A 21043-nucleotide genomic window follows, 5' to 3' on the forward strand; every position below is an offset into this window, starting at 1 on the left:
ATGTCAGCAGAGCTGGGGCTAGAGCGAGACGAGTAAGGCACTTGCCTCAGTTGCAAAATATAAGGGCCCACTGAAAGGCTTCATTTGTATCATCCCCATTTTACAGCTACAGAAACCGAGGCTGAGAGGAAGTTGCTTGTTCAGGTCCTACAAGAGGAAGGGCTGTTCACACACAGCCTTGGCCTCTGACCTGGAATTTTAGTCTCAAGGTGACCCCAAAGGTTTGAAGACCAGGACAGCCCGAAGCCAGCTTTGCCGACGGTCTTATGTTTGCATCTGGGGGTCCTGGCTAGGGAGGGAGGGCCCTTTTCAAGCTCCCCCTGGGCCTCTTCAGCAAGACCATTGCTCATCCTCTGCTATTTGGCTGCTGAGTGGCTTTCATGGGGACTTCTTGGCAGAGCATGTCTAATGGGGGCCTAGAGATACGTCTCCAGGCCTTCTAGGAGGCCTGGGACCCTGGCTGTGGCCCTGCTCGCCTTCTGGCCCAGCTCATCACACACACCGGAAATGGCTGACCCAACCTGGGTTGGGATCCGGGTCATGGTCTGGCTGTAGCTGAAGAAGCCACAGGAAAAGCACCCAACTACCTTCCAGCTGCCACGGCCAGCAGGTGGGAGCCTCTCAGCAGGCTGATTTCCAGCAAGAAGCTCTGGCTCTCCCAGCCATGCGGAGTGGAGGGCAGTGTAGCTTCCCTCCAGGGTCCAGCCCCCTTCTGAGGCCTCTCCTTGGACACTCCCCGAGAGCACTTTGGGTCCAGCATGTCCCCAGATGGACTGAATTGTCTTTCCTCAAAATGTGCTTCTCCGTCCATGGGCATATTTCTGTGTCACTCACCTTTCCTCCTGCCCTGTCCCACACATCCATTGAGTGCCTCCTGGTTGTCAAGGCACTTTACTAGAAACTCCTCACTGGCCACTCCTGATGAGGCTGCTCCTGTTATCGCCCCCTCCCCCATTTTACAGATGGGAAAACTGAGGTCCAGAGGGTTTTCTTGGTGTCCTGGGATGGCAGAGGCAGATTCTAGAGGTAGGAGCCTATTCCCTGCAGGAGCCAAGATGTAATCTGGGCGACCCTATTTGTTGGCTGGGGCATCCCTGGGGGCCAAATGAGGGAACTACATGCATCCAGGGGGTCCCCATCCAGAGCAGCCTTAGGTCCCTCCTCAGACACCCTCCCTCCACAGATCCCTGTGGTCCCCTCAGTGGGCTGGGCACAGGGATGCAAGAACCCCTGCTGGGTCACCACCACAGAGACCCCCTCTTGAGTCAGAGCCAAGCCCTGCCCCCAGTCTACCACACACTTCTTGGCCTCAGTTTCCTCCGCTTGGAGCTGAACCAACGGCAGCTTCTGTTTCTTCAGGTCCTGGGACACATGAACACAAGGCTGACATGCATGAGATGCTCAGTAACTACAGTTGTCACCCCCAGCTGCATGCGGGTGTCCAGGCAGATCCCTCCCTCAGGATCTCACGGCGACCCCCCCCCACCCACCCTCACCAAACAAGAAAAAAATCAAGGTTTCCTTTTTTTTTTTTTTTCAAGATTTCATTTATTTGGGACACCTGAGTAGCTCAGCAGTTGGGCGTCTGCCTTCGGCCCGGGGCATGGTCCTGGAGTATAAAATTATTTAATTTTATAATAAAACTTTTATTTATTTATTCATGAGAGACACACACAGAGAGAGGCAGAGAGACACAGGCAGAGGGAGAAGCAGGCTTCTCGCAGGGAGCCCCATGCTGGACTCAATCCTGGGACCCCGGATCATGACCTGAGCCAAAGGCAGACCATCAATCACTGACTGAGCCACCCAGACATCCCAAATCTCAAGGTTTCAATTCAGCACAAGCAACCCACATTTTCCTCTGGGAAATCGAAACTGAAAGCCTAAACTGTTTTCTGCCGGCAGATGCCCCCCTCGAGAGGACTCTCTGGGTCCTTATTATTGGTCAGGATGGCTCCTATGCTAATCAGGGGGTAGCCCCAGCCAAAGGTTTCCAGCGTCCTCCCCTAACTCCCGCCCAAACTCACTACATTAGTGAGCAGATCTACATGGCACCTACGCTTTACCACTACTGGCCTGTGCCCATAACTGACGAGTCAGAGTCAATGTCATCAAGTCAGAAGCTGAGCTGGCTGGAGTGGCTGGGCATCTTGTGGATCCCAGTGGTGATGGGTCTGTCTGTGGCTCTGATCATCTTTGTTGTCAAGACCAACAGCAAAGCCTGCCGGGATGGCCTCCTAGTAGAGCAGGAGTGTCACAATGTCACCAGCCTCCTGGAGCGCCAACTAACCCAAACCCGGCAAGCGTTACAGGGGACCATGGACCAGGCTACCACCTGCAACAAGACTGTGGTAAGAGATGGCAACTCTCGGAGAGGGCCCCGTGCCTGCGTGGCCCCCCAGGTCTAGATGGAGACAGAGACGGAGATGGAGATGGAGATAGAAGTTGAAACTGCCCCCAGAGTCCCGCATCGGGAGTTGAGTTTCCCCACTAGGGCTTGGGGGATCTCTAAACTTTCTCAGCAGTGCTGGTGTAGGGCAGGCCCTTCAAACTGCCCAGAGTACCCAAATCCCCGCTAGGATGTGGGAAGAATCTCCAACCTGGTACAGGAGAGCTAGAAACTCCTCTCTGCCCCAGTCTTGGGCAGCAGAAATCCCAGCTAGGGCTTGGGATGGGGACCTCATCACACCGTAAAGAAGGGTGGGACTCTCCATATATCTACTCCCATCTGGGAGAGACTTTGAAACTTTCAAGTGGGTCCTGACCTGGGGGACCTTGAAACTCTCACCAACATCCAACTTGGCCTTGGAAATCCCCCTGTGTTCTGGGTTTGGGTGGGGGGTGTTCTAAATCTTGGGCAATAGCCCACAGGGTCTAGGAGTTTCTCCTAGGGTTTGGGCATGGGGAGGCCTCCAAATTCCCATGTAGGGGAGCCTCCCCTCTTTCGAGGATGGAATCCTGAGGTGCCCTGGGAGAGAGGGAGGTTGTGGTCATTCTTGAAGGTGGGAGACTGGGGTGCAGGGAGGGCTGGAGGGAAACCTGAAAGAGGTTTGGCCCCGGGCCCTTCTGACCCCCTTCTGGGGCCCGGAGCAGCAGCTGCCAGAACCCCAGTCTCTGACACACCCCCACCCCACCCCCACCCCCGCATCCAGGTGACCCTGTCAGCTTCCCTGGTGAAGGAGAAGGCCTGGGGTCAGGAGCAGCTCACCCGAGGAGAGAAACTTCAGGGTGAGAAAGAACAAAGGGTTCTTTGGGTTCCATGGAGGGGGATTGGGAGGGGTGGGTCAGGCAGTGAAGGGGAGGGGAGAGGGAGGATCCCAGGGTTGGGGTCCCCAGGGAGTGGCTGGAATCCAGTGGAGGAGGGGAAAGGAGTGGCCCAGAATTCCAAGGTGGGATGGCACAATGGTGGGGCTGGAGGGCGTGTCACGTCCCAGGGTAGAGCCAGGTGAAGGATGTGGCCACTTGTCACACCTTGTCCAGGCCACTGCCACTCTGCTGACATGGCCCCATGATCCTGTCCCACCTTAGGAGAGATCGAGACATTGAAGCAGCAGCTGCAGGCCGCTTTGGAGGAGGTGAAGCAGCTAAGGTCTGAGCCCCGGCCCCTGACCATACCCCTCTCCTGCCCATTTGTCTTACCCCAAGACCATCCCAACCCCCCCCCCAAGACCCAGGCTTCCCTTTGCTTGGGAAATCCCCATTGCTCAGGACACAAAGTTTGAACCCCAGCCTGGTGCCTCTGGTCGCACGAGCCTTGAGTGACTGCTCCCCACTCTCCTTCCCACTGACTTGGTCGGGGAGGAGGGGGAGACTCTGAGGAGTCACCAGCCCAGACCTGGTAGAACCAGGCCCAGCAGCTGCTTCAGTTCTCCCCACATTTTCTCCAGAGAAGGGAAGGAGGCCTCAAGCAAGGAAAGGGAAACCAGCTCCGTCAGCTCCTTGAAGGCATCCCCCGGCTCCGTGGTGGTCCCCGTGTACCTGCTCCTAGGCCTTAGGGCTCTGCTGGCCTGAGGTCCCAGGAGGCCTGCCGGTAAGAAGGCGGGTGGCCTGGGGTAGAAGAAAGCTGGGGACAGAAGGGGGGAGGGAGTCCGGGATGGGCCAGGGTCTGGGGAGGTGGCCTGCCGACAGGGTAGTGGACAGGACACAGAGAAGACGGGCTCCCGGTGCATGGAGCCTGCTTCTCCCTCTGCCTGTCTCTGCCTCTCTCTCTTTCTCTCTCTGTGACTATCATAAATAAATAAAAATTAAAAAAAAAAATTAAAAAAAAAAGGACACAGAGAAGGGTCTCTAGGAGGGGGAGGGCACAGAGTAGGGGGCTGGCCGCCTTCTGTCCCCCTCGCCCTCAGCCCTGAGTCCCTGTAATGGTGTCTCTTAGCCCACAGCTGGGGCTGGTTCCTGTTCTGTTTTCCCCTTCAAGGCTTCCCTGACCAGACCAGTTCTGAGGGGGCCACATGGCAGTACGGTTAGGGGGAGGTGGGCGAGGTAGCAGGGGCAGGGGAGGGGGACGACGGACAAGGAGCAGGCTGGGGGATGGACAAGCAGGGGGGTTGGCCCAGGGTTGCCTCCCCCCACCGACCCCACCTCCCCCCAGAGCTGGGCAGGGCATGGGGTGGGGGGAGTACCTATTTCTCGATGTCATGGTTTCCAGAAGTTCACTGTCTTCTGAAGTCTTAGAACTCCAAAAAGTAAACACCTCTATGGGGGGGAAATACCTTACCCTGAAGTTTCTGGAGTGTTTATGTCACCCTCATGCATCTGGGGCCTGTCCTGCAGGTGAGGGTCCACACCCAAGCTTCCCTGCTCCAGAACGTTCCCAGGAACCCTTAGGGTTCCGGCAGGCACCATCCCCCTGCCTCCCTGGAGCTCTTCACTGGGATCAGCTTACAGGACTCTACACCCTCATCAGCACTCCCTGTATGCCGGGCATCCTAGTCATCAACTCTCATCTCCCCTCTTTTCCTCACTGGATCTTCCCCTGATGCCTATTCCAATGGGGAAACCAAGGCTATGGCAGGGGGACATCTTGTCGTAGTGCCCAATCCCATCCCACAGAAAATTCGGGGCCAGGATTCAAGCCTGGATCTGCAGACACACACAGCCCAGGCCTTTGTGACAGGGCCCCACTCCAAACTCTTATTCCTCCTGCAGTGTCCAGCGCTGGGAACCCCTCCTCCAGAGAGTCTCTCTGCTTCTTCAAAATTGAGAGCTGCTGTCTCCATAGACTCTTCATCTACTTGCATGGATCCTCCCAGGCTCCCTCAGCCCTTCCTCCTCTGTTATCTCCCTTTCTCCAAGTCCTTCTGGAATCCCAACTATTGTCCAGGCGACTTCCTGCCGGTGGCACCGGAGCCAGGCCCTTTGGGTCTGTCAGCACTGCTGGGTTGTGCTCTGTCTGCGGTGGGGGCCGCCCTGGGTGCTGTAGGATCTTGAGCAACATCCCTGGTCTCTACCCACCAGATGCCTGTACCCCTACCTTGTGACAACAACAGAAAATGCCTTCAGACATTGCCAAGCGCCCCCACTGCGGGGGGGGGGGGGGGGTGTGCAGATTCACTTCCTGTGAGAAACTGCTCTAGAGACGGTTCTCCTCTTCCTCACTTCTGTGTCCCTAGCTTGCTTGAGGTCGCTTTAGGATGACGGAGTCATTTCACCCCCCAGTTAACCGCCCCATCTAACAAACAGGGAAACTGAAATCCAGAAAAATTCCCGGACTTCCTCAGAGCTTCTGAGCTGCTGGGGGGAGTGGGGAAATTGAAACCTCCGATTCCCAGAAGTGAGTCCTTCTCACGTGACCTGCCCCCCCCCCAAACTGTTACAGAAGCCAGAAAGGCAAATATTCCAGAGATGGGTCCTGACTGGAAAGGTACAGGAGCTTTATTCAGGGGGCTGGCCACCTGGGGAGAGGGACTCAGAGCCCAAAAGCCACTCAGAAGTTTCTGCCTGGCCCAGAGATTTTTAAAGGGACTTAGGGGCAGTTAATCGGCTAAGGGAGTGCTGCAGCCTGCGATCTAGATTATGTGCAGTCTTGCCTGTGCCAGCTACAGATGTTACTGTGGTGCTCACAGGTTGGGCAAGGGATTCCGGTTCCTTGGTTCTGGGGGGCCAGGGGTGCAGGAGAGCCTGGTGACAGAGTGTAGAAGTGCTCTGCTCTAAGAAAGAATGCAGGACCTATAAATATACAAAGAAAGGTTTGGTTAATCAGTCACTCGAGCTATGGGTGCTTGCTAAGACTTAGTGACTACTGGACAGGCGGGAGGGGCTGAGTTGGCTTCACATCCACCACCATCCTCCGCCCCCCCCACCCCCATGCCTGGGCTGTTTGTTTCCATGGTGCCCAAGAACAGGTTTGTCCAATATGATGGATTCAAGCCAATCAGTCTCTTCTCCCAAACCCTCCTACATGGCTGAGTATAAACCTCTCCTGGGGACGCCTGGGTGGCTCAGCGGTTGAGCGTCTGCCTTTGGCTCACAGCGTGATCCTGGGTCCGGGGATGGAGTCCCACATGGGGCTCCCTGTGAGTAGCCTGCTTCCCCCTCTGCCTGTGTCTCTGCCTCTCTGTGTCTCTCATAAATAAACAAATCTTTAAAAAAAAAAAAAAAAAAAAAAAAAAACCTCTCCTTCCTAAAATGCCTTGTAGGGGCCAAGGGCAGACTGCCCAAATGGGCCGCTTTGGCATGAAGAAGACTACTTTGAGTTAAAAAAAGCACGGGATCCCTGGGTGGCGCAGCGGTCTGGCGTCTGCCTTTGGCCCAGGGCGCGATCCTGGAGACCCGGGATCGAATCCCACGTCGGGCTCCCGGTGCATTGAGCCTGCTTCTCCCTCTGCCTGTGTCTCTGCCTCTCTCTCTCTCTCTCTCTCTCTCTCTGTGTGTGATGACTATCATAAATAAGTAAAAATTAAAAAAAAAAAAAAGCAATCAAGGGGTGCCCGGCTGGCTCAGTCTGTAGAGCCTGAGACTCTTGATCTCAGGGTTGTGAGTTTGAGCTCCACAAACTTGGGTGTAGAGCCGACTTAAAAAATAAAATAAAATGTTCTGGGGATGCCTGGGTGGTTCAGGGGTTGACCATCTACCATTGACTCAGGGCGAGATCCCAGAATCCCAGGATCCAGTCCCATATTGGGCTTGCTGCATGGAGCCTGCAAGCACTCCCTCTACCTATGCTCTGCCTCTCTGTCTCTCATGAATAAATAAATAAAATCTTAAATAAAATAAATAAAACAAAATAAAATATTCTGATTAAAAAATAAAATAACAAAAAGCAATCAAAACCCAGCATATTCAGCAAAAGCTCATTCCTCCCCCATGATTGCCTAAAAAGGATTTAAACAGAGGAACTGCCCCAGGAAGAGAGTTCTCACCAATAGATAACTACATCATACTGTGAATTGAATATGGTAGACAGGGAGAAACCTCACAAGGCCTATTTGATCAAAATCCTGGGTGTCCCATTCTCTCTGAGTGGCCTAGAATACATTACTAGACATCTTCCTGTGAATTGTATTCCTTCCCTATGAAGTTCCAGACCCTTACTTCCTCCTCTCTGTAGTTTAGAATGATGTATAAACCTGATTTTGCCTGCCTTTGGAAGTTTCCGTGTCTGTTTCCATATGAAATTAAATTTGATTTTTTCTTGTTAACCTGTCTCATGTCAATTTGATTCTTAGTCCAGCTAGAAGGATCTAGAAGGGGACAGGAAATTCTTACTCCCCAACACCCCTTTTCCCTCGCTGGCTGTGACCCAGTGGAGGGTTGACAAGTCAGGTCAGAGGGGTCCTGCAGGTCTGTGGGGGCTCCAGCTCCAGAGGGAATCTGGTAGTGACCAGAGGCTGCTGTGTGACCCTGCCCTGTGACTTGGCCTCTCTGGGCTCTGGTTTCTTCATGTGGAAGAGGGGCACAGGGATGGGGAGGACACGGCTCACATTTACTGCATGACGAATGTGCGGCAGCAGGGAAAGAGGCAGATGCAGGCTTTGCATTCTAGGAGCTCCCCCAGTCTGATGGTGCGGGCAGCTGGGACTCAAACTTGTAAAAGATAAAATTGCAGAAGAGCTCAGAGAGTTAGTCAAAAGGGGCTTGAGTTAGTAGGGAAGGGGAAGGGTTCTAGAGGAGGAGAAACACCAGTCAGGGGTAGGGGTGGGGGGAGCTTGTAAGGAACAGTTAGCTGGGCAAAGAGAGAGGACAGGGTGCTCAGACAGAGCAAAGAGCCAATGCGAAGGCCCTGGGATGCCAAAGTGTTTGCCAGAAGAGGAGGTCTGAAGAGGGTCCACAAGGAGCAAATAAAGACATAGGGGACTTGAAGGTGAAAGGGTACTATCCAAAGCCCCCTCCTTGGGCCACCTGGGTTGCTCAGTGGTTGGGCATCTGTCTTTGGCTCAGGTCATGATCCCAGGGTTCTGGGATTGAGTCCCACGTCGGGCTCCCTGCAGGGAGCCTGCTTCTCTCTCTGTCTGTGTCTCTGCCTCTCTCTGTGTGTCTCTCATAAATAAATCAAAATCTTTAAAAAGAAACAAACAGGGATCCCAGGGTGGCTCAGCGGTTTAGCCCCTGCCTTTGGCCCAGGGTGTGATCCTGGAGTCCCGGGATCGAGTCCCACATTGGGCTCCCTGCGTGGAGCCTGCTTCTCCCTCTGCCTGGGTCTCTGCCTCTCTGTGTATCTTTCATGAATAAATAAATAAAATCTTAAAAAAAGAAAAAGAAACAAACAAAGCCACCTATCAAGCCCACAGATAAAACTCACAGGTGTCTGTACTTGACCCTGACTCTTGGTTTTTCCAGGAAATGGTCCCCTCATTCCCAGAAAATAGACCACAGCTACACAACATAGTCTTCTCTAGCCCAACCACAACCACATCCCAGACAAGCCCGGACAGAGCCCCCACCCTACCCCCGCCCCAAGAAGCATGTCACCTCCTGCTCTACCTGGCCAGGTGTCAACTCCTCCTCACAACTCCCCCCCCCCCCACCGGGTGCAGCTGCCACCTTCTGACACCCTTAAAACCCCTTAAAAGGCCCAGAGTAGCAGAAACTCCCCATCTCTCCTGACGTCTGGCCCCTCTCCTCCCCTGGAGAGTGAATAAATTCTCTGCTGCTTGTTGCTCTACTCTTGGTGCAATTCTTTGCACAGGGCTGGCTGGGAGTCACCCTAGCACAAGGGAAAGAGGAAGAGGAGGGGAAGGGGAGAAGGAAGTGGAGGAGGGGCCAGAGGTGAAAAGAGAAGGAGGGGAAAGGAGGGAAAAGAGGGAGAGGAGGAGGAAGGGAGGAGGGGGAGGAAGGGAGGAGAGAGGAAGAAGAGGAGGAGGGGGAGGAGGAGGAGGAAGGGAGGAGAAAGGAAGAGGAGGGGGGAAGAAGGGAGGACAGGGAGGAAGGGAGGAGAGAGGAAGAAGGGAGGAGGAGGGGCAGGGGAGCTGGGGGAGGAAGGTGAAGCAGAGGAGGAGGGGAAGTTGGGGAGGAGGCTCCTAGACTGGCCTGGATCTGATTCGCGGTGTAAGGTCGCCCCCTGGCGGCCCGATGGGACCGGGCAGGGGGCGGGGGGGGGGGGTGTCCCCCGTGGGTCTACCCCTGACCCTCACAGCCAGCACCGAGGGCGTGGAGCCAGGCGGTAGCCTCCCTCTTGTAGCCTCAGTGTTTCCATGAATGGAATGGGGATCCTTACCGAGTACCCCCAATGCAGATGGGTGCTGGGCACAGGTGCCCTCATGGTACCCACTGGGCCCCGGGGGGCAAGAGCTACGGCCGCTCCCACTTCACGGCGGGGCAGACTCTGAGGCTCAGAGGACAGCACATGGGGTGCAGAGGCGGGACTGGAACCCGGGACCCCCAACCCCGCCCTGGGCTCGGGGAGCCCAGGCTGGCCCCTGGCGGGGGTCCAGCCCCCTCCCTGCGGACTCGGGAAGCCACGGCCGGGAGGGGCGGAACCGTGGGTGTCCCTGGCGCCCCAAGGTGCCAATTAGCTGCTCGAGGCTGTCTGGGGCCAGAGCTGTGGACGGCGGCATGGCCGAGCCGGGGCCGGAGCCGGGCCGCGCCTGGCGGGTGCTGGCCCTGTGCGGGGCCGCGGTGTTCCTGGCGGCCGCGGCGGCCGGGGCGGCCCTGCTGGCCTGGAACCTGGCCTCGGCGGCCTCCCGGGGGCCTCGCTGCCCCGAGCCAGGGGCCAACGCCACGGCGCCCCCCAGGGACCTGGCGCCCGAGGTCGAGGACCTACAGCGGCGGCTGGCCGAGGCTACCCGGCGTGGGGATGCCCTGGCCCGGCGGCTGGACCAGGCCAACCGCGCCCGCGGGGAGCTGGAGGAGGCACTACGGGCCTGCCAGGGCCGCCAGGTAGGTGGGCAGGGTGGTGGGCCAGGGTATCCGGGAAACAGGGGAGAGGGCGCGCACACACAGCCCCGGGGCCGCCCCCCTGTGCAGTAGTTTCCCTAATTCTTCAAATGAGGGAGGCAGACGAGAAGAGCACCCGTCGTCCCTTCCAGATCCTACAATACCGGTTCCCCCTGGGGTCTACCTCTGACCAAGGAAGCCCCCAGTTCTCTGCTATCTGCCTAAGAGCTGGTGGTGGCTAGGGAAGCCCCAGACCCTGAGCCCACCTGGGGAGGCCCTGTGCTAACCCTCCCCCTGGGTGCCCACTCAACCTCCCCCAGCCAGTGGCCCAAAAGCCCTATTTCGAGAGAGGGACATTCATGTCACCTGTAATTAGGAAGCTAAAGTTGGCCTCTTGGGGGAGGTACTGGCCAGGTCCTTCCTTTTCCTCTGGCTACCCCTTCCAACTCTTTCTTAACCCTTCTCAGCCCTGGGCCTTGCAAAAGAACCATCCTCAAGGTCCCGATCTTTCATTTACTGACCGCCCTGTGTCTCTGTGTACCAGGCCCAGCAGGAGTTGAGCAGTGTGTGAATTCTAGAAATCAAAACAGACCTCTGTCCTTTACCTGCCTGCCTCAGGGAAGGGCCTGAGGCCACTGAGGTTAAAAGCAGCTGCTCTAGGTTCAAATTCTGACTCTGCCCCTCAGTGGGAGATGTGTTGAGGAGGCCGGGCAGGCCAGTGGTTTTGAAGAACGTCTCCCAGAGCTGAAGTAGCATCCTCCAGAAACCCAAACATTGTCAACCACCAAACTGGCTTGTGTTGGGCTGAAACCCCCAGTCAGTGAATCTAGAAGTGGGTAGAATTGAAGAACCCGAGTGTGACCGCAGACCTAAACCGTTTCCACATCTGGTGGTTTGGGGTAGGGGGTTGGTGAACCTGGACAGACCAGCTGTCACACTTCTGGGTTTTACAACCACAGGACTCCCAAAGGACATCCCAAATAAAGCTCAGGGAACACGGTGACCAGTGTCAGTTCAGTCGCCCCCAGAAAGAGGGGAGACTTCACTTCTTCTCTCCGACCACCTCCCGCCCACCCCCCCCACCCCCCCCCACCCCCGGGCCCCCTACTCTCCTCACTTCCCCTCCACTCCTCAGAGCCGGCTTCAGACGCAACTGATGACCCTGAAGACTGAGATTGACGAGGCCAAGGCACAGGGGACCCAGATGGGGGCTGAGAACGGGGCGCTCACAGGTGTGTTGGGGGCACAAGGGGTGGGGTGGGAGGAGCCTAAAGGCTCCTGGTTACGCAAAAGCACGCACAGGTGCAGACGTAATTTAAACGACACGCAAACGCGAATGAAAAGTTAGGAAAGAAATGCACACAACACTCAAAGGCCACGCAAATGTCACAAAAACAACGCAAATGCAACAAAATATGCAAACGCCACGTGCACGACTCCCAAAAGCAATACAAACCATGAAAAGCCCTGCAGGTGACACGCCAAGGTCACGCAAACAGCACACAAATTTAATTCGCACGAGGCAAGGCTGCAAATCGTAGGCAGACCGTAAACTCAAAGGCCGGGGTTGGCCCGGCGGGAGCGAGGGCTCGGACCTAAACCCACTCCCTGCGCCCGCAGAAGCCCTGGCGCGCTGGGAGGCGGCGGCCACGGAGTCTGCGCGGCGGTTGGACGAGGCACAGCAGCGCGCACGCGCGGCCGAGGCCGAAGCCGAAGCTTGCGCGGCCCGGGAGGCGGTGCTGCGCGAACGCGCGTGAGTGAAGGGCGGGGCCCGGGGCGGGATGGGCGCGGTGCGCGGCCAATAGCTGCGCAAGACTTCGTTCTTTCGACCAATCAGCACATGGAGCGTCCCCGGGGATGGAGAAGGGGCGTGGCCGTGCGGGAGGGGCTTCGGGGAGTTGAGTGATGGGAGGGCCGGAGGCGGGTCCTAGAGTCGGAGCCTAGGGGCGGTGAAGGACGTGGGCTCTCTGCGGGCGAGCGTCCCCAGGTTGGGCCGCATTCTGGGGGCGGGAGTCCCTGGGGTCGGGCTTCCCTGGAGGGCCCTGGGGAAGGGCGAGGAGCGGAAGGGAAGGAGGCGAGGGGAGAGGGGACGGCGGATCTGAAGGTGGAGCTCCTGGAAAAGGAGCTGGGAGTCCCTGGGGAGGAGCCCCGGAAACGGCTGGGGGTGGAGAAGGATTGCGGATCCTGGGGAGTGAGGTTCTCTGGAAGGTCTCGGGGAACGCGGGTCCAGGTGCTGATGGGCCCCTCCCCACTTCCTGTCAGTAAAGCCCTGGAAGCCGAGCTGGGCCCCCAGCGCAGAGTGCCGCGCCCCCGATCCCGCTCCGTGTCCCGACCCCGACCCCGACCCAGCCCCCGCTCGCGCTCTCGCCCGGGACCCTCGGGGGGCTGCCGGCGGCCGGCGCGGCGCGCTCGAGGGTGAGTCGGCCCCCCGCAGGCTGGGGGCTCCAGGCAGGAGGGCACACGCTGCGCGGCCCTGCGGGAACCTGTGTGCAGGTGCCCACGCTGGAGGAGATGGCCGGTCGACAGCCGTCAACGCTCAGCTTTACGCCCACTGAATGGACGCTACGGAAAGGAAACTCGACCCTCTCTCCCCAACCATCTTCTGCTTATTTTACAGACAGGGAAACTGAGGCCCGTTTGATAACACAAAGAGATAGTGTTTGGGGGCTTAAGTCCCTTCTAACGACAGTGTTGCTTCATCCCACAGACAAGAAGACTGAGGGTCCAGCCCTGGCTCAGGAGTGACCGGGAAGGGTCACTTCTCCTCTCTGGGCCTCAGTTTACCTTGTCTGTAAATTGAATGTTGGAACCACGTTTAGCGAGCCACCCTACCCTTGACAACAAAAACTAACTGAGATGGCACAATGGGAAAACCACAGACCCCTCTTACTATGCGAAGGGTACGAAACTTCAAAATGGAATATTAGAAAAAAAACTAAGTAACGTTTTTAAAATACATCACAACAAAGGGGACTTATCCCTGAGTTGCAGGGATGGCTCAATATTCGCAAGTCTGCTAATAAAATTCGCCATACTAATGGATCAAATGAGGAAAGTTCTGAAAAGGCCATCAAAATAAGGGGCAAGGTGAGGATGACCACTGTCAAGTATTTAACATTGTTCTGGAAGTACTAGCAAATGCACTTAGCCAAGGGAAAAAAGGAAGAAGTACGAATATCAGAAAAGCAGTGGGGCGTTTATAGTTTGGATCATATGTAAGCACTGTTTATATAGGGAAAAAAAATAGAAATACCAACAATTTCATGTGGCTCAATTATGTCTTTTACCTTATATTTTACATAACTTCAGATTTACAGAAAAGTTGGAAGATTAGTACAAAGAATTCTTAGATATTCTTCCACCACATTCCACAAATGTTACCACCTTTGTTTTCTTCTTTCTTTCTTTCTTTCTTTCTTTTCTTTCTTTCTCTCTCTCTCTCTCTCTCTCTCTCTCAACTTTTTATGAAAAACTTGCAGAAATGATGTCTCACTACCCATAACACTTCGGTATGCATTTCCTAAAAACAAGGACATTCTCCCACATAATCACAGTACAATTACAAACATCAGGAAGTGGACATTGATAAAACACCATTATCTAATCTACAGACTTTAATCAGACTTTGCCAACTGTTCTCATAATGTCTTTTATAACAAAAGAATATCCTGGCTCACACGTTGTATTTGTGAAGTCTTTCATCTCTTTCAATCTGGAACATTTCTCAATCTGTCTTTGCCTCTCATAAGATTGGCAATTTTTTAAAGACCTGGGTCAGTCACTTTTTGGAGTTCAGTTATTGGAGTCTGTGTTACTTCCGTAAGATTAGTTTCAGGTTGGCATTTTAGGCAGGAAAGCCTCAGAAGCAATTCAACCTAATATTATTATCTGCTGGTGATATGATCTTATATATAGAAAATCCAAAAGAATTAACCAAAACTTTCCTAGATCTATTTCATATACTTATTTATACCCAGGAATAAATTAATTTCCTTATTACATAAAGAACTCTTATAAATTAATTTTTCAAAAAACAGCTCAGTAGAAAAATGGACAAAGAATATAGACAGTCAAAATAATTTTTTAAGATTATATTTATTTATTCATAAGAGACACCGAGAGAAGGCAGAGACATAGGCAGAGGGAGAAGCAGGCTCCATGCAGGGAGCCCCATGTGGGACTCGATCCTGGAACTCTGGGATCATGCCCTGAGCCAAAGACAGATGCTCAATCACTGAGATACCCAGGCGTCCCCATTGCAATAAAAAAATGTTTTTAAAGTACCCAACCTCACTTCTGGAAAAGAAATGCAAAATGAAACAATGTGGTACCACTCTGTACCCATTAGTCTGGCAAAGATAAAAACAAATTACAAAATACCTTGGGCTGGCACTGCTGTGGAGAAATAAATAATCCCACATGGTGCTGGTGAGACTGCTTATTGGTACAACCACTTGGAAGGGCAATTTTCTAGAACCTCTCAAAATAAAAAATGCATGAATCTTTTGATCCATCAATTCCCCTTCTAGAAATTTTTTACAACTATATTTACATGTGTACAAAATGATGGACCAGGGACACCTGGCTGCCTTAGTCCAAGGAGTGTGCAACTCTTGATCTCAAGGTTGTGAATTCAAACCCCATGTAGGGCACTGAGGCTACTTAAAAATAAATAAATTTTTATTTATTTATGGGTGGGTGGCTCAGTCCGTTAACCATTCAACTGTTGGTTTCAGCTCAGGTCATGATCTCAGTGTTGTGAGATCTAGCCTCACATGGGGCTCTGCGCTCAGGGCAGAGTCAACTTGTCCCTCTCTCTCTGCTCCCTCTTGTTCTCTCTCTAAAATAAATAAATAAAATCTTGAAAGAAAGAGAGAAAGAAAGAAAGAAAGAAAGAAAGAAAGAAAGAAAGAAAGAGAAAGAAAGAAAGAGAAGAGGGATGCCTGGGTGACTCAGTGGTTGGGCGTCTGCCTTTGGCTCAGGGTGTGATCCTGTATTCCCTGGATCAAGTCCCGCATCAGGCTCATTGCATGGAGCCTGCTTCTCCCTCTGCCTGTGTCTGTCTGCCTCTCTTTCTGTGTCTCTCATGAATAAATAAATAAAGTCTGAAAGAAAGAAAGAAAGAAAGAAAGAAAGAAAGAAAGAAAGAAAGAAAGAAAGAAAGAAAGAAAGAAAGAAAGAAAAAAAAATAATGGACCAAATACAATGCAGAACCCTGGGTTGGATCCTGCCACAGAAAAACATTTAGTGAGAAGATCCAATAAAATCTAGAATTAGGAAGCCTGAGTGGCTCAGTGGTTTAGCCCCTGCCTTCAACCCAGGGCATGATCCTGAAGTCACCAGATCGAGTCCCACATCGGGCTCCCTGCATAGAGCCTGCTTCTCCTTCTGCCTGTGTCTCTGCCTCTGTGTGTGTGTCTCTCATGAATAAATAAATACAATCTTTTAAAAAATAAAAACTAAAATCTAGAATTAGTTAATTTAATGTCCTACGGTTAGTTTCTTCATTTTGACGAGTGAACCATAGTGTAAAATAGCTTAGCCACGGAAGAAGTTGGGTGTGGGCCATTCAGGGACTCTGTACTATCTTTGTGACTTTTCTGTAAATCTAAAATTATTCCAAAATTAAAAGTTGACTTTCAAAAATGAGACAAAGGTTAAGAGTAGGGAAGAGAATGAGGACATTTATTATCATATCTTGGTAATTACAAAAAATTGGAAACGACTTCAATGTCCTCCAGTTGGTGACTGTTTCCATGAGTGTCCATCCATCCATGTGGTGGAACACAGATACAATATGTCAAAGGGGCCAAAGCAAATCTCCTCTGACAACATTAATGTAAAAAGCAGTAAAGTGACCATTTGTGTGCATTTGCTAAAATGCAGGGATGGAAGACACCTTTACCCTGGGGCAGGAACTACAGGGGTGAGAGTGGGGTGGGGTGGGTGGGTGCAGTCTCATATTTGTATACCATTTTGTAAAGTTTGCATTTAAAATCATGCACATCTATTACCTTTAAAATAATTAAAATCTGTTTCTAAAAATTCCTAAGAGGCTGGTGTTTGAGGCGGGGTGGAAGCCATTGGAACTCTTTCCCCCCACCTCATCCAGTCTTGCTCATTATCCCTCCCCTACCGGCCTGGGGCTTGGAGGTACCAGATCTGGGTCTTTACCTGGGAGGGGCTCACCTGGAGGGGCAACTGGAAGGTCAACGCTCAAGGAGAAGCGAGGCGGCGGGGTCTAACCGCTTAGTTCTACTAACAGCCACCAGGGGTCGCCCCACCTTGCACACCCCGTTGCTTCCCAAGGGCTCAGAGCTTGAGAGACTAAGGGTGGGACTGAAATCAAACCCCACCACCACCTTCACCCCCACCTCTGGCTTCAATCCTGAAGTGAGCAGGAAGTGGCTTCTTCTGGAGCCAGGCAGAGCTGGAGACCAGGAGAATGACTTTGCTTTGTCTGATTTAACACCCCTTCGCTGTGCAGCTGTGGGATCCCAGGGTCAAAGAGCTGGGCTCAGGGTTGTAAATGGGACCTCACACATTATCATTGTTCTCCACTGACTCGGGTGGCTTCATCTTGGCCATGCCACCGGACCTCTGAAAATCCGTTTCGAGGTTGGAGGGAATAAGGAGCCAAGGCAGGTGTGTGAGCAGGAAGGGGACAGTTAGATCTGGTGTCAGAAAGAACTGGAGGGATCCCTGGGTGGCGCAGCGGTTTAGCGTCTGCCTTTGGCCCAGGGCGCGATCCTGGAGACCCAGGATCGAATCCCACGTCGGGCTCCCGGTGCATGTAGCCTGCTTCTCCCTCTGCCTGTGTCTCTGCCTCTCTCTCTCTCTCTCTCTCTCTCTCTGTGTGTGACTATCATAAATAAAAAAAAACAAATTAAAAAAAAAAAAAAAAGAACTGGAAAAATAGAGAGGACACAGGCTGAGGGCTTTGAACTCCCAGGGAGGCCATAGGACAGGGAGTGGGTGCAGACTGAGGGTGACTTAGGGAGAAGAAGCCCAGGCGCCCCACCCCCATTTGCTCTGAGGCTCCCTCAGCTGCTCAGGGAAGTAAATAGCGCTCCTTGGTGGGACCTGCCTCCTCACCCCCAGCCTTTGGCAGGCCCTTACTCCATTCTGCCTCCCACTTTAATTACTACTCAAAGTCTCTGTCTCTCTGTCACTGAGTCTCTGTCTCTGTTTTATCTGTCTCCACCCCTATCCCCAGCACAACCTCCTAGGCCCCTGCCTTGGTTTCCCCATCCTTGTTACTTTGGACCCCACCCCCCCACCGCGTGGCTGCCCTGACAGTGGAGGGGGGGAGGATAGAAAAGGGAAGCCTGGTGCAGCTGTAGGCAGGGAGCACCCACAGCAGCAGCCTGACCCCACTCACACCCCCAACCCCAAGCAAGAAAGTAGGGAGCTTTTACCAGCCGGTAACATCTCTGACGGGTTCTCTTTGCTTCCTCTGTCACCTCCAAAAGCTCAAAACGTGATTTCATTTGAATTTAACCAAACACATTGATATAAAAATGGATGGTTTTTTGGACTTCGCTGAAATTTTTCTTTCACCGGAAATATCACTTAAGGACTTCCCTAAAGTTCTGTGAGAGTTCTGGTTTGGAGAGGGTTTTTTTTTAAGATTTTATTTATTTGGGGCAACTGGGGTGGCTCAGTCATTTAAGCATCTGCCTTGAGTTCAGGTCATGATCCCAGGGTCCTGGGATGGAGCCCCCACGCTTCCCTGCTCAGCTCAGCGGAGAGTCTGTCTCCCTCTGTCCCTCCCTCCCTCTCTCGCTTGTGCTCTCCCTCTTTCTCTCTCACTCAAATGGATAAATAAAATCTTTATTTTTTTAGAAGATCTTATTTATTTATTCATGAGAGACAGAGATAGAGGCAGAGACACAGGCAGAGGGAGAAGCAGGCTCCCTGCAGGGAGCCAGATGTGGGACTCAAGCCCAGGACTCAGGATCACAACCTGGGCCCAAGGCAGACGCTCAACCACTGAGCCACCCAAGTGCCCCTAAATAAAATCTTTAAAAATAAAAAATTTTAAGATTAGGGCAGTCCTGATGGCTCAGCGGTTTAGCACCGCCTTCAGCCTGGAGTGTGATCCTGAAATCCCAGGATCAAGTCCCACATCAGGCTCCCTGCATGGAGCCTGCTTCTCCCTCTGCCTGTGCCTCTGCCTCTCTCTCTCTCTCTTGTGAATAAGTAAATAAAATCTTTAAAGAAAAATTTAAGATTGTATTTATTTATTTTAGAGAGAGAGCAAGCATGAGGGAGGGTGGAGGGGAGGGGCCGACTCCCGGCTCAGCAGGGAGCAGAGGTGAGGCTCGATTCCAGGACCCTGAGGTCAGGACCTGAGTCAAAGGCGGACACTTAACTGAAGGTGAACACTCAACCTGCTGAACCACACAGGCACCCCTCTGTGAGAGTTTTTAAAAATCCTGTGTCTCCTTGAGAATTTCAGTGTCAATTTTAGGTAATGAGACGAAGTTGACTTCCTCATAACACTTTTCCCTTCTGTGCCCAAACACATAAAACCAAATTGATTGTTTTTAATTTAGAAAACTAACAGGGACGCCTGGGTGGCTCAGTGGTTGAGTGTCTGCCTTTGGCTCAGATCATGATCCCTGGGTCTTGGGATCTGAGTCCAGCTCCCTGCAGGGAGCCTGCTTCTCCCTCTGCCTGTGACTCTGCCTCTCTCTGTGTCTCTCTCATGAATAAATAAATAAAATCTTAAAAAAATAAATAGATAAAAATAACTTAGAAAACAAACAAACAGAAATTTAAAATCAAAGCCAGATTTTGTGATGACCCTCCAAGGGAATTCAGAGGGGTTCATGCGCAAAATTTCCTGTGAACATGACAAATAGTTTTCAGGAAAAAACCAAATGCTCCCATCAGGACCAATGCATTTAACCTCATAAGAATCCAAAGATCTGTCACTTATTTCCTCCCTCTGGGGTTTTCTGGACAGGGACACAGGCAAATGTGTTCAAAGAGTCTGTTTTTAGAGATTTTAGACACTGCTGGCAGGAATGTCAATGGAAACTACCTCTGGAGGACAAATTGTTGACTAGCTGTCAAAATAGAAGATGTGACTGCTTCGGGACCCAGCAGTTTCATTTGTGGGGATTTGGATATCAAATCTTATTTTGTTCACTGAAACAAAAAATTTAGAAACAATCTAAATTGCCTATTGATAGTTACTATGGTAACGTATGTGATGAAAACCTAAGCCTCAGGCAAAAGCAATCAATAAGTCTTGAAGACATAATGTTGAGCAAAAACAGGAAGTTTCATCATTATTTTTTCCACTTAAAAAGACCTAGCTAATAAAACAAACTATTCTGAAAAGAAACATTGCAAATCAAAGATGTGAGGTCAAATTACCAAAAAAAGATAGAATACTGTTTTTGAGGGGCACCTGGGTGGCTCAGTGGTTGAGCATCTGCCTTGGGCCCAGGTTGTGATCCTGAGTCAAGGGCTTGGCCTCTCTCTGTGTCACTCATGAATAAATAAATAAAATCTTTAAAAAAAAATATTGTCTTTGAGCTTGATACAAATGACATCAGTGCGTATATTTAATACTCTGTTTCTAGAGCACCTGGATGGCTCAGATGGTTAAACGTCTGACTCTTGATTTTTTTTTTAAGATTTATTTATTTATTCGTGATAGACGGGGGGAGAGAGAGAGAGAGAGAGAGAGGCAGAGACACAGGAAGAGGGAGAAACAGGCTCCATGCTGGGAGCCCAACGCGGGACTCGATCCCGGGACTCCAGGATCGCAACCTGGGCCAAAGGTAGGCACCAAACCGCTGAGCCACCCAGGGATCCCCCTGACTGTTGATTTTGGCTCAGGTCATGATCTCAGGGTCATGAGATTGATCCTCACACATGGAGCCTGCTTAAGATTCTCTCTGTAGGGGATACCTGGGTGGCTCAGTGGTTGAGCATCTGCCTTTGGCTCCATTATGATCCTGGGGTCCTGGGATGGAGTTCCGCATCAGGCTCCCCAAAGTGAGCCTGCTTCTCCCTCTGCTTATGTCTTTGCCCCTCTCACTATATCTCTCATGAATAAATAAATAAAATCTTAAATAAAAAACAAAAAGAAAAAAGATTCTCTCTGTCTCCCTCTCCCTCTGCCTCTCCACCCCACTCACACAAATAAGCTCACTCTCTCTCTTTCTCAAATTAATTAATTAAGTAATTTAAAAATTAAAAGAACAGGGCCACCTGGGTGGCTTGGTCAGTTGAGCATTTGCCTTTAGCTCAGGCCATGATCTCAGGGTCTTGGAATCAAGCCACATATCATGCTCCCTGCTCTGCAGGGAGTCAGCTTCTCCCTCTATATTCTCTCTCTCTCTCTCCCAAATAAATAAGTAAATCTTTTAAGAATAAATAAATAGGGACGTGTGGGTAGCTCAGCAGTTGAGCCTTTGGCTCAGGGCATAATCCCGGAGTCCCAGGATCTAGTCCCACATCGGGCTCCCCTCAGGAAGCCTGCTTCTCCCTCTGCCTATGTCACTGCCTCTCTCTGTGTGTTTCTCATGAATAAATAAATAAAATCTTTAAATAAATTAATTAATTAATAAAATAATTAAAAAATAAAATTTTCTTACACTGTGACAATTACTCAAAACTGTACCATTGGATCTAGGGTGGCTTTTTAATTTTCTGGGAAATTATGGTTGCCTTTCTTTTTCCTTGACAACAGATATCATGTTCATATACA

General features: G+C 51.9%; 2 protein-coding genes and 1 long non-coding RNA gene across 4 annotated transcripts; 2 read left to right on the forward strand and 1 right to left on the reverse strand.

Annotated features, from left to right (window-relative positions):
- Positions 1-1923: 1923 nt before the first annotated feature.
- Positions 1924-7640, forward strand: BST2 (bone marrow stromal cell antigen 2). 2 transcript variants are annotated; one of them, XM_077859466.1, is made up of 5 exons: positions 1947-2351; positions 3153-3228; positions 3529-3589; positions 3888-4030; positions 5149-7640. In XM_077859466.1, the coding sequence occupies exons 1-4, from the start codon at positions 2049-2051 to the stop codon at positions 4009-4011; spliced, it is 564 nt and encodes a 187-aa protein (XP_077715592.1). In that variant the 5' UTR covers positions 1947-2048; the 3' UTR covers positions 4012-4030; positions 5149-7640. The 2 variants fall into 2 exon arrangements, with proteins under 2 accessions (XP_077715591.1, XP_077715592.1); XM_077859465.1 differs by lacking the exons at positions 3888-4030; positions 5149-7640 and having other exon boundaries at positions 1924-2351; positions 3529-3737.
- LOC144290337 (uncharacterized) lies at positions 6878-11982 on the reverse strand. Its single transcript, XR_013358051.1, has 3 exons — positions 11771-11982; positions 10920-11140; positions 6878-8025 (listed from the first exon to the last, which is right to left on the reverse strand). It is a non-coding gene; the product is annotated as an uncharacterized LOC144290337 (long non-coding RNA).
- CCDC194 (coiled-coil domain containing 194) lies at positions 9416-14683 on the forward strand. Its single transcript, XM_077859464.1, has 4 exons — positions 9416-10317; positions 11450-11546; positions 11935-12067; positions 12577-14683. Exons 1-4 carry the CDS (start codon positions 9637-9639, stop codon positions 12731-12733), a joined length of 1068 nt encoding a protein of 355 aa, XP_077715590.1. The 5' UTR covers positions 9416-9636; the 3' UTR covers positions 12734-14683.
- Positions 14684-21043: the final 6360 nt, after the last annotated feature.

This window comes from Canis aureus, chromosome 19 (assembly GCF_053574225.1).
Source record: "Canis aureus isolate CA01 chromosome 19, VMU_Caureus_v.1.0, whole genome shotgun sequence".
NCBI lineage: Eukaryota > Metazoa > Chordata > Mammalia > Carnivora > Canidae > Canis > Canis aureus.

Excerpts from the sequence above, each read along its gene's own strand:
- BST2 (XM_077859465.1), top strand. The coding sequence starts at position 2,049 with ATGGCACCTACGCTTTACCACTACTGGCCTGTGCCCATAACTGACGAG. Across the intron at positions 2,352-3,152 it reads CCACCTGCAACAAGACTGTG|GTGACCCTGTCAGCTTCCCT; the intron begins GTAAGAGATGGC and ends CCCCGCATCCAG. Across the intron at positions 3,229-3,528 it reads CCGAGGAGAGAAACTTCAGG|GAGAGATCGAGACATTGAAG; the intron begins GTGAGAAAGAAC and ends GTCCCACCTTAG.
- CCDC194 (XM_077859464.1), top strand. The coding sequence starts at position 9,637 with ATGGAATGGGGATCCTTACCGAGTACCCCCAATGCAGATGGGTGCTGG. Across the intron at positions 10,318-11,449 it reads GGGCCTGCCAGGGCCGCCAG|AGCCGGCTTCAGACGCAACT; the intron begins GTAGGTGGGCAG and ends TCCACTCCTCAG. Across the intron at positions 12,068-12,576 it reads GCGGTGCTGCGCGAACGCGC|TAAAGCCCTGGAAGCCGAGC; the intron begins GTGAGTGAAGGG and ends ACTTCCTGTCAG.